This window comes from Toxorhynchites rutilus, chromosome 1 (genome assembly GCF_029784135.1).
Source record: "Toxorhynchites rutilus septentrionalis strain SRP chromosome 1, ASM2978413v1, whole genome shotgun sequence".
In the NCBI taxonomy this organism is placed as follows: Eukaryota; Metazoa; Arthropoda; class Insecta; order Diptera; family Culicidae; genus Toxorhynchites; species Toxorhynchites rutilus.
The window spans coordinates 147498459-147516566 of NC_073744.1; the positions used below are offsets into that span (position 1 = coordinate 147498459).

General features: G+C 38.3%; 1 protein-coding gene across 1 annotated transcript in view; it reads right to left on the minus strand.

Moving 5' to 3' along the window:
* The window catches only part of LOC129762904 (uncharacterized), a 109701-nt gene that overhangs the window by 34138 nt on the left and 57455 nt on the right, over positions 1 to 18108 (minus strand). The window contains exon 2 of the mRNA XM_055761510.1: positions 12499 to 12975. Within this exon, the coding sequence (XP_055617485.1) occupies positions 12499 to 12975 (477 nt within the window). The remainder of the gene's footprint in view (positions 1 to 12498; positions 12976 to 18108) is intronic.

An 18108-nucleotide genomic window follows, 5' to 3' on the forward strand; every position in this document is an offset into this window, starting at 1 on the left:
TCACAGGCCTCTTTTGTGGCTAACTTCTGACTACCTAGCTCGTTCGCCATGGACAAAAACAGGTGGTAGTCACTTGGTGCAAGGTCCGGACTATACGGCGGATGCAAAAGAACCTGCCATCCGAGCTCCCGGAGCTTCTGGCGCGTCACCAAAGAAGTGTGTGGCCTGGCGTTGTCCTGATGGAAGACAATGCGGCCTCTGTTTATCAAAGATGGCCTCTTCCTCATGAGTGCTACCTTCAAGCGGTCCAGTTGTTGGCAGTACAGGTCCGAATTGAGCGTTTGGTCATAGGGAAGCAGCTCATAATAGATTATTCCTTGACAATCTCACCAAACACACAGCAGAACCGTCCTGGCCGTTAATGAGGGCTTGGCCACCGTCTGAGCCGCTTCAGCGGGCTTCGACCACGACCGTTTGCGCTTCACGTTGTCGTAAGTGACCCACTTTTCATCGCCAGTCACCGTCCGCTTCAGAAACGGGTCGATTTTGTTGCGATTCAGCAGCGATTCACATGCGTCGATACGGTCAAAGATGTTTTTTTGCGTCAACGTGTGTGGCACCCATACATCGAGCTTCTTTGTGAATCCAAGCTTCTTCAAATGGTTAATAACGGTTTGATGACTTATCCCCAGCTCTTGCCCGATGCTACGGCTGCTACTCTGCCGGTCTTTCTCGGCTAATTCAGCGATTTTGTCGCAATTTTCGACGACAGGCCTTCCGGAGCGTGGCGCATCTTCGACGACCTCTACACCATAACGAAAACGTTGAAACCATCGTTGTGCGGTGGAAATGGAAACTGTATCGGGTCCATAAACTGCACACATTTTATTGGCAGCTTGAGATGCATTTTTGCCTTTGTCATAGTAGTACTGTAAAATATGTCGGATTTTCTCTTTATTTTGCTCCATATTTGCGACACTATAACTCACGAACGACTTAACCAAACAAAACACTGTCAAGGACTATATTATAGCGCGCAAAATACCTTTCCAACAAGCTATAGTATGACTCGATACAATGAATACAACTAGAACTACGCGCTTACAACGACACCTCGCGGAAATACCGCAGGACTTTTTTGACAGCCTAATATTTCAACAATCGAGAAATCGTTCTTCGTGGAGTGATTTTAATTAAATTGTATAAATTGCCTTTCGGCAAACAAATTACCGGATTGGAGTGCTTTTGGGAGTGGATGCGGCTTTCGATGCGTACCTGCTTGCTGTTTGCGTATTCATGTGTGTGTAAATGGTTTGGGAAAGGTGGGAAAGCAACATTTTTTACCATTAATCGATTGTTGGGTGCTGTTCGGTGGAGTTGTAGGGGCGGAGCTGTTGAAGAGTTTGAAAAAGTTTTCATTTACCCTTCTTTCCCCCGTAATCACATTGGATGACTCTCTAGCATCATCAATTTTCGAACAACTCGTTGAAAGTCACGCAAAACTGTACTCACCGTACACCGAGAGCATATGGGCGTGGGTGAATTGGTTGTTCTTTTTAAGTGCTTTTCCCGTGGTCCGATATGCTGCTCACCATGCATCTGTGGGCAGGGACGGACTTTTGTGTATGGAATGTAAGCTTAAATTGCTCAATCTGAAGGATAGGTAGTATTTGATTTCATTTGTGTAATGTGAAATATAATGCACCAGAATATACATTGTTTCTCGTTTGACTGACTTCTGTTTCATTTGAAATTAACGAATCACTAATGGCACTACCAACAATCTCAACTCCAGACTCCTTTCAGTGTCATTTCCAGTGGCATGTTTTAGGACACGCGAAAGTTTCTCTTTGCGCTCCGTATTCCTCGAACGAGAGCAAGCGGAGCAGCGTTGGGTTAACTGATGCTGAAAGGGGAAACTTTCCGATGAAATGTGAAAAGTTTGGGTTATTCTCGTTCCAAATGTAATTAATTATTTCGAACAACAGTGCCGGCGGAAGAGAATTCAGTTCCTTTCGGGCGTGGGTTAATGCGACAAATTTTATTTCCTATACTCTGCGTCATAATACAGGGTAAAGTTTGCAAGTGCCGCAGACACGCTCTGTTTCGTTTGATTCACTTGGGAAGATTGAGCTTTAACGAAACTATTTAGAAACAACCAACAAGCTTTCAGCCGTTTGATTCGGTATTGAATAGCGGTGACGGCGAACCGCGGGAAATAGCAAATAATTTCATTCAATTTATAAACTCAATGGAACATCTGTTCCATTCTTGTATATGTCGGGAAATTCCGAACATAAAGCAAGAGCACATTGCCTGAACAATCTAAAAGCCTGGGTGAAATGGAGTTGATTTACTCTTTCTGGCAGGGGGCATCCGTCACTATGATGGAAAGATTTCATGATGGTAAAATATCCCATCAATCGTGCTGTTTGCTGTAGCTGGTGTTGGGGATTCCGGGCCGGGAACAATTGCTGTTGTTAGTCTGAATCTTGCAGCATGACTCACAGACATTCGAATCGAATGGTAGAAATCTAATAACTCCATGTACTCTACACTGTACTGTTCTAGTTTCAACGGCCTGATTATGATGCAGTAGCTCTTCCATTGTCGTGACACTTGTTCGTTCTGATTTCTAATCCAATCGATTGCTCATCATCATAATGTGCGGAAGGATCATCGGTAGAGTGTCAATCATCGTGGTTGTGAATGGTTGTGAATAATGGAGACGAAGACGGGAAACTATTCATCTTCTAGTGATAAAATGTAATAACGTTCGCCCCTGCTGAAGGATGCCAATTCAGTTTTGATTTAGTTCAAGGAGGAAACTTAATAAAGCATAATTAGATTTTTGCTCTCATTCATTGAGGTTGGTCGAGATTACTACGAGTACGGAACAATTTTTGTACTTGAAGTTAATTAATCTTAAGTGGGCATGCACCAGCAAAGAAGCAGAAAGTCTAGTCTGGTCAGCATCTTTTAAACCTAGCAACAGCACAGATACGAGAGCACTTATCGAGAAATGTACGAAGTAACACTTTTTAATGTACAAAGCTCTTCAGTTTATTGAGTGGTCCTCTGATAGCTATTCGTTTCCATAGTTCTACACACAGTAGCTCACTGCTAGCTTAATGAAGTTAAATTCAGAAGAAAAGATATGTCTAAATCCATGTTTCTTTGATAGATGGAAACCGATGTCTGATAATCAAGCAATCATGGAGAAGTCTGAGTTCCAGCAGCATGTTGCGATATTTTATCAACCTTAAACAATGATGTATATTGATCTTGTTCCCTCCCCCGTTATCAGTTAAATGATCAAGCTTACTCTCTAACTGAGTAACACTCAGTAACGTATGTGATAGCAGTAGGAGGCGAATAAAAAGCAGAATCATCACTCGGAAGACTGCTTCTACAAGGATTGTGATCGTGACATATGTCATTATGAATGTCATTTGAGAGCTGAATGTCCTAAGAAGTCGAGTGAACGTAGATTTCGAAACAATTTCTTCACAGATTACAGTGCTAACGACGAGAAAGGTGAATCGTCAAACAACAATAAATTCTCAGCAGCGACACTAATATTATCTAATTGCAAAAAATATTCGAAGCTTTTTAACGAAGAGTCAGGACGTTATCGATATCAAAACGTGGAATTACGTTGACGGTCGAATGCGTGTCCAGTTTTACATCATCTACTCCAGACCGGACATAACCGGAGAGACGTAAGACTACTTCAATAGCAGTCAATTTAAATATTTTGCATTATTTGATAATGTAGTTCGTGTGTAAAATAATCTACCCGGAAAATGAATTAGTTGACTCGGAAATTCACACCCTTCATGAGAATTTTGGTTGTTCTCGAAAGAACCTATAGTGTTGTCATTGGAGTTAGTGGTACTGGATCATAACTTTGGTGCTGTCGATGGTGTTTCTGGATTCGATTTTGATAGGATTCTGATGTGTTTTTATTTCATTTCTACACAATTTCTCATTTCGTTGTCACTTTTTTATTCTTCTCTGTTTTGTTTTTTTTACAGAGGCTTTGCACTTAAACTTTCATTCGATGGGGACTAGCCTTTAGCCTTGAAGAAGGACAATTCGGAAAACTAAACCTGAGCTATCAACTCTCGGCCTCGAGAAAGACTATGTAGACACCATCGTCGGATGACTGTGAATGATGTTTTGAAGAGTGAGTGAGAGTTTGATTGTAGAAACCTTCAGCTTTTGCATTTTATTCATCTCTAGCCTTGAAAAAGGCCAATTTAGAAAACTTATTCTAAACTCACAATCTTGGAAAAAAGTCATTGCTCTCAAACGCTCTCAAATGCTCTCAAACGTTCAACCATAAATACAAAATAAAACAATGAAAAATATACTCAGCGAAGATAATCAGAGAAAAGTGCAACATAGGAAATTTACTAGGAATTTGCATCTGCATCCCAACAGGAAGTATCCCGTGTCGGGAGACAGCAACATCCCAATTACGAAAACACTTGTAATACTAACCTCGAGCCGACCGCGAGTAATCGGTTACATATGACTAACATAGATAATAAGAAAAACTGTCAAAATATTGAACTCCCGGCCTCGTCAGGATAACGCCATATAAGCCTTGACAAAAATATATACAGGCAAACCTTTTTCTGTGCGGGGGATAGGGACAGGGATAGGAACCGCACAAAAAAGTCGCATAAAAAAATCGTGTAAAACTTCACCAGCAGCTTTAAAAAATCGTGTTCGGTACACATTTTGAAAAAAAACTTTTTTTGTGCGGTAGATAGGGACCGCATAAAAAAAGTTTCCCCCAAGAAAATAACTCAAATCCACGCCATTCACCGTTCAATTTCCTTCCTTTTCCCTGCTTTGTGATGGGACACTTTGCCTTTTCCGGTTGCGCGTGGCTGTTTCGTGCTTTTTGTTGCATGTCGAAACGTGTTGCTGCTAGAATTAATGTCATGCAAAAACTTAGAAAAACTTAGAAGCATTTGATGAGAGGAGAGGAATGATTGGAGAAGTGGATAATTGAGATGCAAATATGCTTTTTTCACACTGAAATGCATATAAACCATCGAAAAAAACTAAATGGACGATAACTTCTTTTCATACGCGGAGCCGATCTGGCGTGGAGGTAACATCCATACTTCTCACGCTCAAGATCACGAGTTCAATTCTCACTCCCGACATTCTTCCAAAATGGAAGGTAAAAGTGACGAACCAGCCAGAAGCGTTGAAAGTCACTATAATACAGAGAAAAAAAAAATTCTTTTCATACACCGCACAAAAAAAACCGCACAAGAACAGGAAATGGAACCAAAAAAAAAATCGCACAAAAAAAAACCGCACAAAAATAGGTTTTACTGTATTTTGGATAAAAAAACTCTTTCTAAGACACTATTTCGGTAAGACTCATAGTTTTTGAGATATAAATTATCGAAGATTTCTCTTACTAAAATCGATACGCCCTAATGAAAAGTTACACTTTTTTCCTGTTGGGTACATTTTCCACTACACTTACACTTTTTTGGCTCAAGTTACACTTGAGTCAAAAGTCAAAGTACTCCCAATTGCTGTGAAAATCTTTTATTTCCAAAAGAAACTCAAATTTCTGCATAATTCGAGAATTAATCAAGCAAATGGAACCAAATTTGGCATATGGAGGATTAAGGGGGCAATAAAAGAATCATTGGTGACTGGACACTCCTACCTCTCTCAAAGGGGGGAAGGGGGTTGCATAACTCGAGGAATAAACAAGCAAATGGAACCTGATTTGGCATTTGGAGGTTGAGAGGGCAATAATTGTTTCTATGGTGGTTCGGGACTCCTCCCCGCTCTCCAAAGGGGGGCTGCAATTCAAATGAAACAAAAAACGACCTGGCCGGGTAAGATAGTAAAAAGTGTCTCAAATCAAATCACCAGCTTTATGTCAAATATCGTATAGGATATCAAATAATAAATTTTTTTGAACCCCTATGTGGTTTAACACAGGGTATATGGAAAAAAACGTACTTTTTCCTTCATTTCACGCCATCCTGAAAAGCTTCGAGATAAAAATTTGAAAATAAAACTGAATGTGCATCTTACTAAATTTCTACGCATGATTCAAATTTCTACGCATGATTCAAATTCCTAACACTTCATTTTCAAATGCCAATTTACTGCAATTTAATGTTATAAATAATTCAATAATCAAAACCCTGAAATTCTTTGAGTTATAGCCTTCATTTTAATATCATTTACAGGCATCGATAAAGCCTATGCAGAAAAGTGATAGTCAAAACCAATGATTAAATTTTTACGTTAGCAAAAAAATCTGTAGAAAACGAGCATCGTTAATTTTTTAGTTTTAGTAGTTTTTTCAGCTATTTTGTATGTTGTTTTAATGGTAAGTGCTAGAATTTGTACGAATCTGTAATAAATGGATGAAAGAAAACGATATTTTATGCAGAAATCTTCATTCAAATTAGTGTTCGGAATATGAATCAAGTTTCTACGCATGATTCAAATTGCGAACACTTCATTTTCCAATGTGAATTTACTGAACTTTCATGTTATAAATAATTTAATAATCAAAACCTTGACATTCTTCTGGTTATAGACTTCATTTTAAGCGCCCTTAGTCCCGAAACCATGTAAACTGTAAAAAGCAAATACAATCAATAATTACGAGAGGAATAACCGATTTTTTTTGCGAGTATAACATTTATCAAAAAAAAAAAAAAAAAACTAGGTAATTGACTTTAATTTGATATATCGATCATATGAATCGGTCCAGTAGTTCAAGGCTTTTTAAATACATGCATCTTTGCTGTTCGGAATTTGAGACAAAAGTGATTAAACATATTTTTAGTTTTTTTACCATGAATATTTATTTGTGAATCAATTTTGTTGTATTAAAAAAAATTAGTGGGTTATATCTATGATATAACCGCAAGGTTCACGTGGAACTACCTTAGCTTAGCAATCATTCGTTTGTATTGATTAAATTCTTGATTGAATGAAACAGTTTCCAAATTCAGTTGAGTTCAATATATTTGCTCTGTGAGTGAAAAAAATGAACAAACGCCGTGTAAAGTCAATTCATTTATTGTGATTGATTGTTCTTCGTTACAAGTAAATTTAATGACGGACCTTTTACGTTTGGTATGATGACTAGAACAAAATATATGTACGGAAGAATTATCAAACGTTTGATGAACCAGCCTAAGGCTGAAAATCTTTCCAATAAAGACAAAAAAAAATTATCAAACGATTATTTTATTTTACATTTCCCTCTGAAGTTTACATCCCAAAAGTGTACATACTTCTCGAATCTCGAATTTACTTGATACTGGGAAGTTCATTCGCTTCTAGTGGCTGCACGATTTTCCCAGGTTCCTAAGTTTAGAAGATCATGTTAGGACAGACATATTCCACTCTGCACAAAGGCAAGCGAGGACAAAAGTACTCGCAGTTTGCATTTATTTGCAGAGCCGATTTCCCCAGAAACCTCGGTTTTGAAGTCTGTGTTAGGGAAACACATTTCAATCGGAACAAAAATACCCCCGATTTGTATGAATTCGCAATGCCGATTTCCTCACGCTTCATGGATTTGAAGTCTGTGTTAGGGAAACACATTCCAGTCGGAACAAAAATACCCCCGACTTGCATGAATTTGAAATACCGATTTCTCCAGGCACCATGGTTTAGAAATCTCTATTAGGGAACACATTTCGGTGGGAACAAAAGCTCCCCCTACTTTCGTGTGTTCTTTTTCTTCATTTTGGCTTTAAGAGGGTTTAAACTTTTCAGTTCACTCGCCTCTAGGCTCTTTCGTGTGTTTGCAATGCCGATTTCGCTGCTTGGTTTTAAAGTCTGTGTTAGGGAACATTTTTCGATGAGAACAAAAGTCCCCCTACTTTCATGTATTTGCAATGCCGATTTCCCCAAGGCTGCTTGGTTTTGATGGCTGTGTTAGGGAAACCGTAAATCGGGCCAATCAAAACGATGCAGTTAGGGCGTTTAGATAACGCCTAATATTTTACAGTTATTCAATTGTTTATCTAATGAAAAACAACATTTTGTTAGTTGCGATAGATGCGTAGAAATATTCCCTATCAAGTGATGCAAACATCTCTCCTATCCAGTACGAAATGTTCGAGCTATAAGCATTCGAAATCTTTCATTTTTTCCTGCATGTTCTGTGTTTAGGTTTTCATTTTACCCTCCATATATTCCGGTTAGACGTAGTCCCACGTCAAAAGAAGGCTCTATTGTATCCAAAAATCAATTTAACTTCGTGAAAGAGTACCATTTTAAGTAACGAGACACTGTTTAATGCCCATCAAAGCTTAAGTGTTCGGAATTTGAGACAAACGGTATCAAGAAAAGTTATCAAAAAAAAATCATTAAAAATTGAAGTACAGTACACTGTACACTGTATATAATCGAGCCAAAAAAATCATATTTTTTTATTGGTTTTTTTTTGTTTTTTGAATAAAAAGAAAGATTTCATTTTTGATTCATCCCCTCAAGTCAGAAAACACCTTTCTCATATGAAAAAAATATTTTACCCAGATTCTTTCAGGAGGTGATAGATGATCGAATTTGATGAAAAGAATCCTTCTACGCATATGTTGGAATTTCAACAATGACAGAGTTATAGAACTTTTTTTTTTGTTTTGGACTCTGTTGCCTCAAACTGGCTCTACATTAAAAAATACGCTACGGAAGACGATTCTGTTGCTTTCATTTGAAAGATGAGAAAATTTAGCACAGGATATAGTAGCGGAATATCTAAATTGGTGGATTTTAATAACATTTTGGAAGTGAAAAACTTAAAAGTTAATAATTTTTAATGTGTTATTATTAATTTTATCCTAAACAATTATATTAAACTAGATTGTTTTTATCAATTAAATTGAAGCTCTCTAACTGCTCTATAATTTGTTCTTTCCTTTCCTTTCTTAATTTGGCTGCAATATAGATATAAACCATTCCTGGAGAAAATTCAAGCAAAATCTTCGAAAATCACGATTTTTATCCCTCTGTACATGTAATATCTACTTAAATTTCAACTTAACGTTGAAAGGTTGCATTTCTTTTTGAAATAAGTCTGAAATAATAAAAAAAAATCCACGCTGTATATAATCGTAAATATATCCAAAATTGTATATAATCGAATCACATATGATCGAGTCCGACCTATACTTAAAAAAAAATGAAATTTTGAAAAATTATTTTTTGGGATTTAGAGATTCAGTACTACTCTAATTCATGTTTAAATGTGTTCCTATGGCTTTTCTAGATATGTGTGATTTTTTTCAGTGTTGCGCGGTACAAAACAATATTTTTCTATATTTTCAAAGGGTCTGGCTGGCTAAGCGAGTAAAAAGTGCCCCCAAACCAAATCACCAGCTCTATGGAAAACATTATATAGGGTACTAAAAAAACATTTACCATACACCATAGGATCTGTGGTGAAAAATGCACCTTTTCGTTTTTTTCACGCCATTCATTCACGCTTTGAGACAAACATAAGAAAAAATACTGAAAGTACATCTTACTAAGGTGTATCGATAAATATCTTCAAACAATTTTTTTATCAAAGAATCTAACAATAAAAAAAATTAAATGCACGGTACAAATAAAAATTATATATTTTCTGGAATTTCGAAATTTGAGACCCACTTCTGCCTTATTTTTTTTTTGAATGCGTTCGTACGTGTCTTTTTTCTACAAGTGGCGTAATTTTGTCCTGAATTTTCAAGAGCATTGCGAGACACAACAATAATTTTGTTCATGCATTATTTCATTATTTCTATTTTCTTGAAATCGGTTATTTTGTTGTATTCGTGGTTTTCAATTGTAGGATTAAAATAAAAAATAATAATAATTTGGATTTTATTATATTTTTATATTAAACATATATTCCATGAAATGGAGAAACATATTATTTGCAAGTGATTGAAGAATCTTGGCGAGTTTTGGTAGAAGTACTAGGAAACTTATAGTAAAAGGAAATTGTAAAGGGTCAGTAAGAACGTCACTAAAAATCTGCGTTGTTTTTTTTTCTATTATAGTGACTTTCAACACATTTCGGTTGGTTCGTCACTTTTACTTCCATTTTTGAAAGAATGTTGGGAGTGAGAATTGAACTCGTGGTATGGATGTTACCACTACGCCAGATCGCCTCCAATCTGTGTTGTATTTTGTTCCACTTTTTTTTCGGGTCTACAGTGGTAGACATTCGTTTAGCCACACCCTATTTTTCCTCAATATTTTAAAAAATTCTTTGTACAGTTTTGCTCATAAAAGACGATTATTGTTTATTTTCATCGAATTCATTCTAAAAAAAATATTAATTCACTTTTTGTTTCCTAATTCAAATTCAAATATGTGGAATCAGGGTGGACATTCGTTTAGACGCATCCTAAAATTTCAATAAAAGAAAATTTGTGCGGCAAATTTCGAGTTCAATCGGTAGCTAATATTTAATATGTCCACCTCTATTTCGGATCACTTTGAAAACTCGATTTGGCATCGAGTCAGACAGCTTTTAAAGTGTTGCCATATTGATTATAGCCCAACATTCCTGAATTACTGCCTTAAGACTGGAAATGTTGTCAAATTGTCATCCGTTTGCATAGACCATCTCGGCCAAGATTCTCCATAGATTCTCTATGGGATTGCAATCGACTGCCAGCAGGTCATTCAAGAAGCGGAATGTCCTTCTCGGCAAATCATGCCTTCGATTGCTTGGAAACGTGAATCTATGCATAATCCTGCTGAAAAAACGACATCCTCGGTAGCGTTATTCCCAATATGGCCAATCAAAACGTCCTCCAGTAATTGAAGATACTTTTCGGAGTTCATTCGGGTGAAAATGAAACAAATGAGAAGCTTGCTGTGATAGGAAACGGCTCCCCACACTGTCAAACTTCCGCCCCCAATGTTTCGCTTCGATCTCACGACATGCCGTTGACTTAAATTGTACCAATAGCAACTGTAACAGTCCGGACCATCCAAATGGAACTTTTTTCGCCGGAAAATACAGCATTTCTCCATTCTAGATAGTTTCCATTCCATGTATTGCCGGGTGAAAATGAGATGGTTCTGCTTATGGGTGGCGGTCAGTTTCGGCTTCCCTTGAAGTTTCTTCCACATGATGTTTGGTGACTCATTCAAGATGCGCGCAATATGCCTCTTCGTTACTGGAACAACCGATTCTGCCTTGATGTATGAGCAGGACATCGTTTCCTTGTTGCTTCGTGTCTTATTCGACCTTTAAGACGCAAAGTAACTTTGGTGTTCCCATTTGTTGGTCGTTATATCCCATATTTCTGGCACTATTTAAAGAAATTCCGTACCACTTTCTCAGATAGACCAATTTTTGTTACGATCGAGCGATTAGAAAACTTTTGTTCACTGAATATCTTTATTATTTTCCGTCCCTCTTCCGTCAATGGAATACCTTTCTTAAATTCTACGTAAATCACTAATCTGACCAACTTCTTACGTTGCACATTTAATGTTTATCTCGTAAACTGAACATTCCCAAGTATTTATTCAAAAACCACAGATAGAGGCTTGGTGATTATGCGAAAACTCGATTTTTATGCCCTGCGGCTAAACGTATGTCTCGGGAAAAAACGACGTTTGAATGTTCAATCCACCGATGCCGCCTTGTGTGTGTGTGTGATTGTGACGCACGTCCTTTCAATAAAATTGACTTAAATATACTATCACTACAGCGAAAAGGATCCCGATAATAAGAACATTCCTAGTTGTTTTGTAAGTGTTTGAAGTTTTTTTTCAAGTGCGGCTAAACGAATGTCTATCATTGTATTATTTTCAAATTAAAGTTGCTCGATAGTTTTTAAGATTCAGGGATCTGACTTAAATGAAGTTACGGTCGTTGCAAAAAAATTAAACACACCTCCAATGTGCGACTATTTGAACAGGCACGTGAACGGAATTATAGCCACACATTTGTAGACTCAATGAGTGGGCGATATTTTTTTTTGGATACACATCAATAAAAATATATTCCGGCGGGAAGCACTCAAGAGAATGCGATCCTATTGAAATGATTTTGTTTGTGCGAGACAGAGAAGCGGCAAATAAAAGTTGGTGTGAATTTTAATTTCAAGGAATCCCTGTCAGTTTGCTGACACGTTGCTTGAACGACAGTTTTGCGTAATTGGTGGAGCGTGCAAAACGTGAGATTATTTTTAATTATGGTCACTGTCATGGTGCTGACTGCTCGCTTGTCCCAACTGATCAGACATTGTTCGTGGAGCTATTTCTCAGTGCTTAAAAGCAAACGAAATGTCATCTGCAAGGTAATCTAATTTCAAATTTCAAGTTATTTGATATTGCTTACGTTTGGAACTATTCACATTGCAGACGTTCTCTACAAAATTTGAATTGTTTCCCGCGCTTTGAAATGCGTCACTCAGTCATTCCACCCACGCCGACAGCGAATCGGTGGAAAGGATGTGGCAGACTTTGGAAAGCAACAAACATAAATTCGCACCTTTCTCCGTCCTTCACACCCTCTCAATCCCTCAAGGTACTTACCATATTCGTCATCGTCGGAAAGTGCCATCGCTTGCAGACGCGAAATGGCTCTTTCCTCGAGGCGCTGCTCCTTGATGGTGGCGTCCAGCTCTAAATCCGAGTCGGTTTCGTTGCAGTTGGACTGATTCCGGTTGACATCGTCGATGCCCTCGATGTAGTGACCATCGGTGGAGATCAGATGCGTGAAACAAGCATTCATCATTGTCTCCGTTGGCGGCGGCGGAAGCTGTGGTGAAGCGGTTGTGCTAGACTCAATGCGCGTTCCTCCACCTCCTCCTCCTCCGCCACTGCTTTTGGTGACATTGTTTTGGTTCTTCACCCGAACGCTGTTGTTGTTATTGTTGCTCACGTTCAAATTGGCGTCGACATCAATCAGATTGTCGTTATGCTCGGTATCACGTCGCAGTGATTGGGCATCGTCGGATTCCACGCTGAGACGTCCGTAGGCTCGGCGGGGCGGCCGGGAACCGGGCTTGACTGTGTGGAGAATAAACCAGAGAAATGGGAGTCAGAAAAGGGAACACACCTGAACGGTTGGGAGTCGACCAATGAGGGTGAACGATAAATGGTACTGGTTTAAACAAACCGTGGGAATTATACGTAACGGCTGATGGGAGGCGTTAAAAGGCTCTAAAATTAGCTACCATCAATCTTACTCCCCTGTGGTTTCTCTACTAGGTGTTTGGAATGTAAATCGTTGTACAAATTTGTTGTAATCAGCCGTGGAACGCAAATGACTTGAAGAACAATTGAGAAGGGTCCTGTTTTTCTTCTCACTCAATTACTGATCATCGTCCATCTACTTCCGCTGAATAATGTTTACTCCCCCGACTGCAAACTGTTTGGATAATAATGTTTCAAAAGTTTCTTTTCCTTCGTCCCGGAAGCAACAGAACTCGGAAAAGTAATCCTCTCGACAGAGGAAAACCCTTCTTCAAATCACTCTGAAAACAACTCCTCGCTGCACGAACGCCCCCACACATGGCACGGATTATTCGGTTCAGCGATTGTATCCGAGTGCACAGCAACCAGAGGAGGGAAGGTATAAAGATAAAGCTGTCGAACTCGTTTCTCGACAAGGACCTCATTAATCTGCGCTGGGTTAACTCGCGAAAGGCGGCCATAAATGTTTGCCATCGGAAGCGAAACAGGGTCACAAGCGGCGGTTGAGTTCGCTGTGTGTGATCCTTCACCAAAGCATGTTACTCATCACTCATGCATAATTCATGCCAGCGCTGAAAATAGACTTCGGGACCATAATGCGGTCGCCCCAATCGGAGGGCGGATCACTACCCTGAGCGGCAAAATGAAAATCGGAAAGCGTAAAGTCATCGTCGATAAGCGACAATATGCCTGTCACGAACGAGATAACTCGGGGTCTGTTCAATTATAGACCCTGGCTGAAGAGAAAATTTGAGTTCGATGATTTGGGGTTGACAGTGAAGATTTTGTCTTTTCCGCCAATTTTTAGCCGAACAAATAGCAGCCACAAAAAGAGCGCCAAGTGAGGCGGCATTAATCCGTCTGGCTGTCGCATCAAATTGCAATTTATTATCGTTCGAGTGCTCACCTCATTTAACGATAGCGTTACTAATCGACGGATAGCATGTCCGTTTATTAATAAGAGCTGTCAGCAATCGAATTCAATTTTTCGATTCGACTTTCTTTCGAATATGAAGTGTAGCTTTTATGGTTCATTTGACAGGTTGTATTTATTTCTGTAATTGAAGGTAAATAAGTACTTTGGAAAGTCATACTTGCGCAGCGTACGAAAAATATTATACGGTATATCATAATCCAAAATATCTATGAATCTGTCCTCCTGTTAATGAATAAAAAGATATTACGATATCGATCTGAAACTCCATCACAGAAAGACTCGTCGTGTTATTCATAAGCTCGCAACATTTGCCTGATTAAAGTTCGAAGAATATTCAGTTTCAAATACCATCGCAGCACTCAACCCCCAATGAATCATATCATATCTGCTGAGATGTGATTTGCGTGCGTTTATTGCCAGTAGAACACTCGATACCTGCACACGAGTATATTTGCTCATCCAGCTTTGCAATCGGAAAACATGAAAGGTGATGAGATCATATCAAAATTTGAATCACATTCACATTTATCTGTGCACTCGAAGATTAAAAGTATACACTAGGTAGAAATGAACACGTGTAGCTCTTTCGATTGAAGTTCCGAGGAACTTCAATTTGCAAATTGATCTTTCTTCGTTTACAAATTGAAACTTGATATTAATTCAAGATTCATGGAAATGCTTCAATAATTCTTTTTCTATCTATCGCACATGATATTATATTTCCTATTTGCCATTTACCTTTTTTTTTTGCGAATAACTATATATTACAAAAATTTAGTTATTCTTATCAATATTTGAGATTCAGACCGTATCTTTCAGCACTAATGACCTATCGAAAGCGAATTCCCGCATATTTTCCCCCGCACTTAGAATATTGATGAAGATGATGCAGAATTAATGAACACCGGCGGTTCGGCTCCTGGTTTATGAAGAACACGTGCCTCGACGCAATAACGATAGTGGTTCGCCAAATTTCTGCTGACCTCTTGGCTGGCGAATGACTCGAGACTCAGTGGGTCATTATTTTTTCCCTCCACATCATGGTGAACCAGCAGCAGCAGCGCGTCATCATCGTACCGTCGTCGTATGTCAATTAAGAAGCGGCATAATTAAGGATGCTCCCATCGCATGTTTAGTGGAGGATGAAAGATAGGAAGGTATTTACTAATTTCCTTTTATTTTTCTGCTCGATTAAATTGCAATCGTTGTAAGAATCTCCCGGGCGTCTTCGAGCAATCATTTCAATTATTCCATGATTGGGGAAACCGTGAAACACAAAAAAGAAGTTAATCATAATTCGGTAGCCATCTAATCGATAGTACCGCCCAGCTCTTCGCTCTTTCAAGTTCGTCAGAGCGAAAATCTGATGCCTAAAATGACAAAGTTATGGGGTACAGAAATGGTTAAGCTTCCGCATGCAAACAAAGTTGAGTCAAGTCGTATAATTGAATGTGGCGGAGACCTTCTTCCAATGGCACTCGTGCGAAATGGCAAATAGACATGAGAAGCGAGAAGTACTGTGAGTTAACCACGCGACAATGACTTCGATGAGATGTCAATAAGTGACAAAGTAATTTACTTTTGACGTAGGATTACGTCTTTCGGGAACCTATTGGGGTGGTACAAATTGAAAATCGAAAATCGAGCACATCGTGAAAATTGTCCAATTTCAAACACCTATTGCTAAGTCATTTGACGATGGATTGATGAAATGTTTGCGTCAATCGATTTCGGCACTATATAACACTATATTTTTATATTGGAGAAAATAATATATGTCATGAAACTAACTATAGAACAATTGAAAAATATCAACCCCTATCCTAGCGGAATTATCTGTTTCTGATTGGTCGAAATTGACGATACTTTCGGTCCCTAACAGAGACATCAAAACCAAGCTGCCTGGGGGAAATCGCCATTGCAAATACTTGAAAGTAGGGGGAACTTTTGTTCCTACCGAAATGTGTTCCCTAACAGAGACATCAAAACCAAGCTGCCTGGGGGAAATCAGCATTGCAAATACATGCAAGTCGGGGGCATTTTTATATTGCAAGTAAGGTGAGTGATACGATTACTTCTAGCTAATAAAATTTAAATTTGGAACTTAATGTTAGTTGCTTCGTGAAATTTCATATCAATGACCGATCATGCATTGTGAAAGATTTAGCACAAGTGTAGGTGTAAAATTGTATATGGTAGCAGTTGTGTTAAAAATGACTTGATATATGAAAGGATTTATTTCAATTTTCATACATAAAAACCAAGGTGTGTTCCCGCTTGAGAACGGGTCGTTTGGTTTAAGCTGTCTGTTTTGTTGTGTTCATTCTCACCCGAGGAAAGTTTATACGAAGAGAAAAATTAGAAAAGTGAAGAAATATTAGAAATTTGATTTCCGATATGCTCTACATATGGCATTAGGTGTTGTTAGTCCAATTAAAATTCGGATTGGGTTGAATAAATATCCAGAAAGTATAAATTATAAAAGAAAATTACCTTTTCCATTTCAAATATGTTTTCAAATATATTAAAGTACCATTTTTATACTGATGAGAAAAATGGTTAATTGTGTTCGGTATTGGTAATTATCTTATATTACATTGGTGAGTTTTGACGTAGGACTACGTCTTTCATTTCTATACCGGGGTGTAAAATCAAAGTTTCGAAAACGAAAGCGTTACGCCGGAGACCGAGATTTTGAGCGTTAATAGCTCCTAAACAACTGAACGAAATGGTATGATAAACACTTCATTCGAAAGATAAAATGTCTACGCGTTATATACTTGTTACTTTTTGATCCAAAAACTTGTTTCAATAGTCTTAAAATTGCTTTCAAAACAGGCTATTGAAATCACCAATCGGTATATAAGCGAGCGGCGCTCGGAAATCCACTCAGTTCTAATTGAACAGCGATTGGAGCATGTTGTCGCTGTTGCGGTGATGCTCTTTATTTATCATGAAAGCGCGTATGAACGGTGTCACCAAGAGCCTGTTTGTGCACCCTAGGCCAGAAGGGAATCTATCAGGAGAAGAGTGATGCCACAAACGGTTCCCTGGGAAGACATCGCTACACACACATACACGCGCGGCTATTAACAGGTGGTTATCGAGTTGGCATTAACCACTGGTGGGCTTCCAGTATCGAGGAAAATGTGGAAATATCTAATCGTTACTGAAAATAATCTGCCAGTTCCTCTGGGAATTTTCAAAATATATTCATGTGAATGAGTTTAATTGGCTGTTTTCTATCCATGTTACACTGTGACCAAATATGTTTCAATCAAGTGCTATTAACAGGTGGTTATCGAGTTGGCATTAACCACTGGTGGGCTTCCAGTATCGAGGAAAATGTGGAAATAACTAATCGTTACTGAAAATAATCTGCCAGTTCCTCTGAGAATTTTCAAAATATATTCATGTGAAAGAGTTTAATTGAATGTTTTCTATCCATGTAACACTGTGACCAAATATGTTTCAATCAAGTGCTATTAACAGGTGGTTATCGAGTTGGCATTAACCACTGGTGGGCTTCCAGTATCGAGGAAAATGTGGAAATATCTAATCGTTACGGAAAATAATCTGCCAGTTCCTTTGGGAATTTTCAAAATATATTCATGTGAAAGAGTTTATTGAATGTTTTCTATCCATGTAACACTGTGACCAAATACATTTGGTTTTGTAGGAAGGAAGGAAGGTATTGTATATATTCATGTGAAAGAATTTAATTGAATGTTTTCTATCCATGTAACACTGTGACCAAATATGTTTCAATCAAGTGCTATAAACAGGTGGTTATCGAGTTGGCATTAACCACCTGTGGGCTTCCAGTATCGAGGAAAATGTGGAAATATCTAATCGTTACTGAAAATAATCTGCCAGTTCCTTTGGGAATTTTCAAAATATATTCATGTGAAAGAGTTTAATTGAAAGTTTTCTATCCATGTAACACTGTGACCAAATACATTTGGTTTTGTGGTTTTTCAATCAATCGCAATTAACAGGATAGCTTCAGA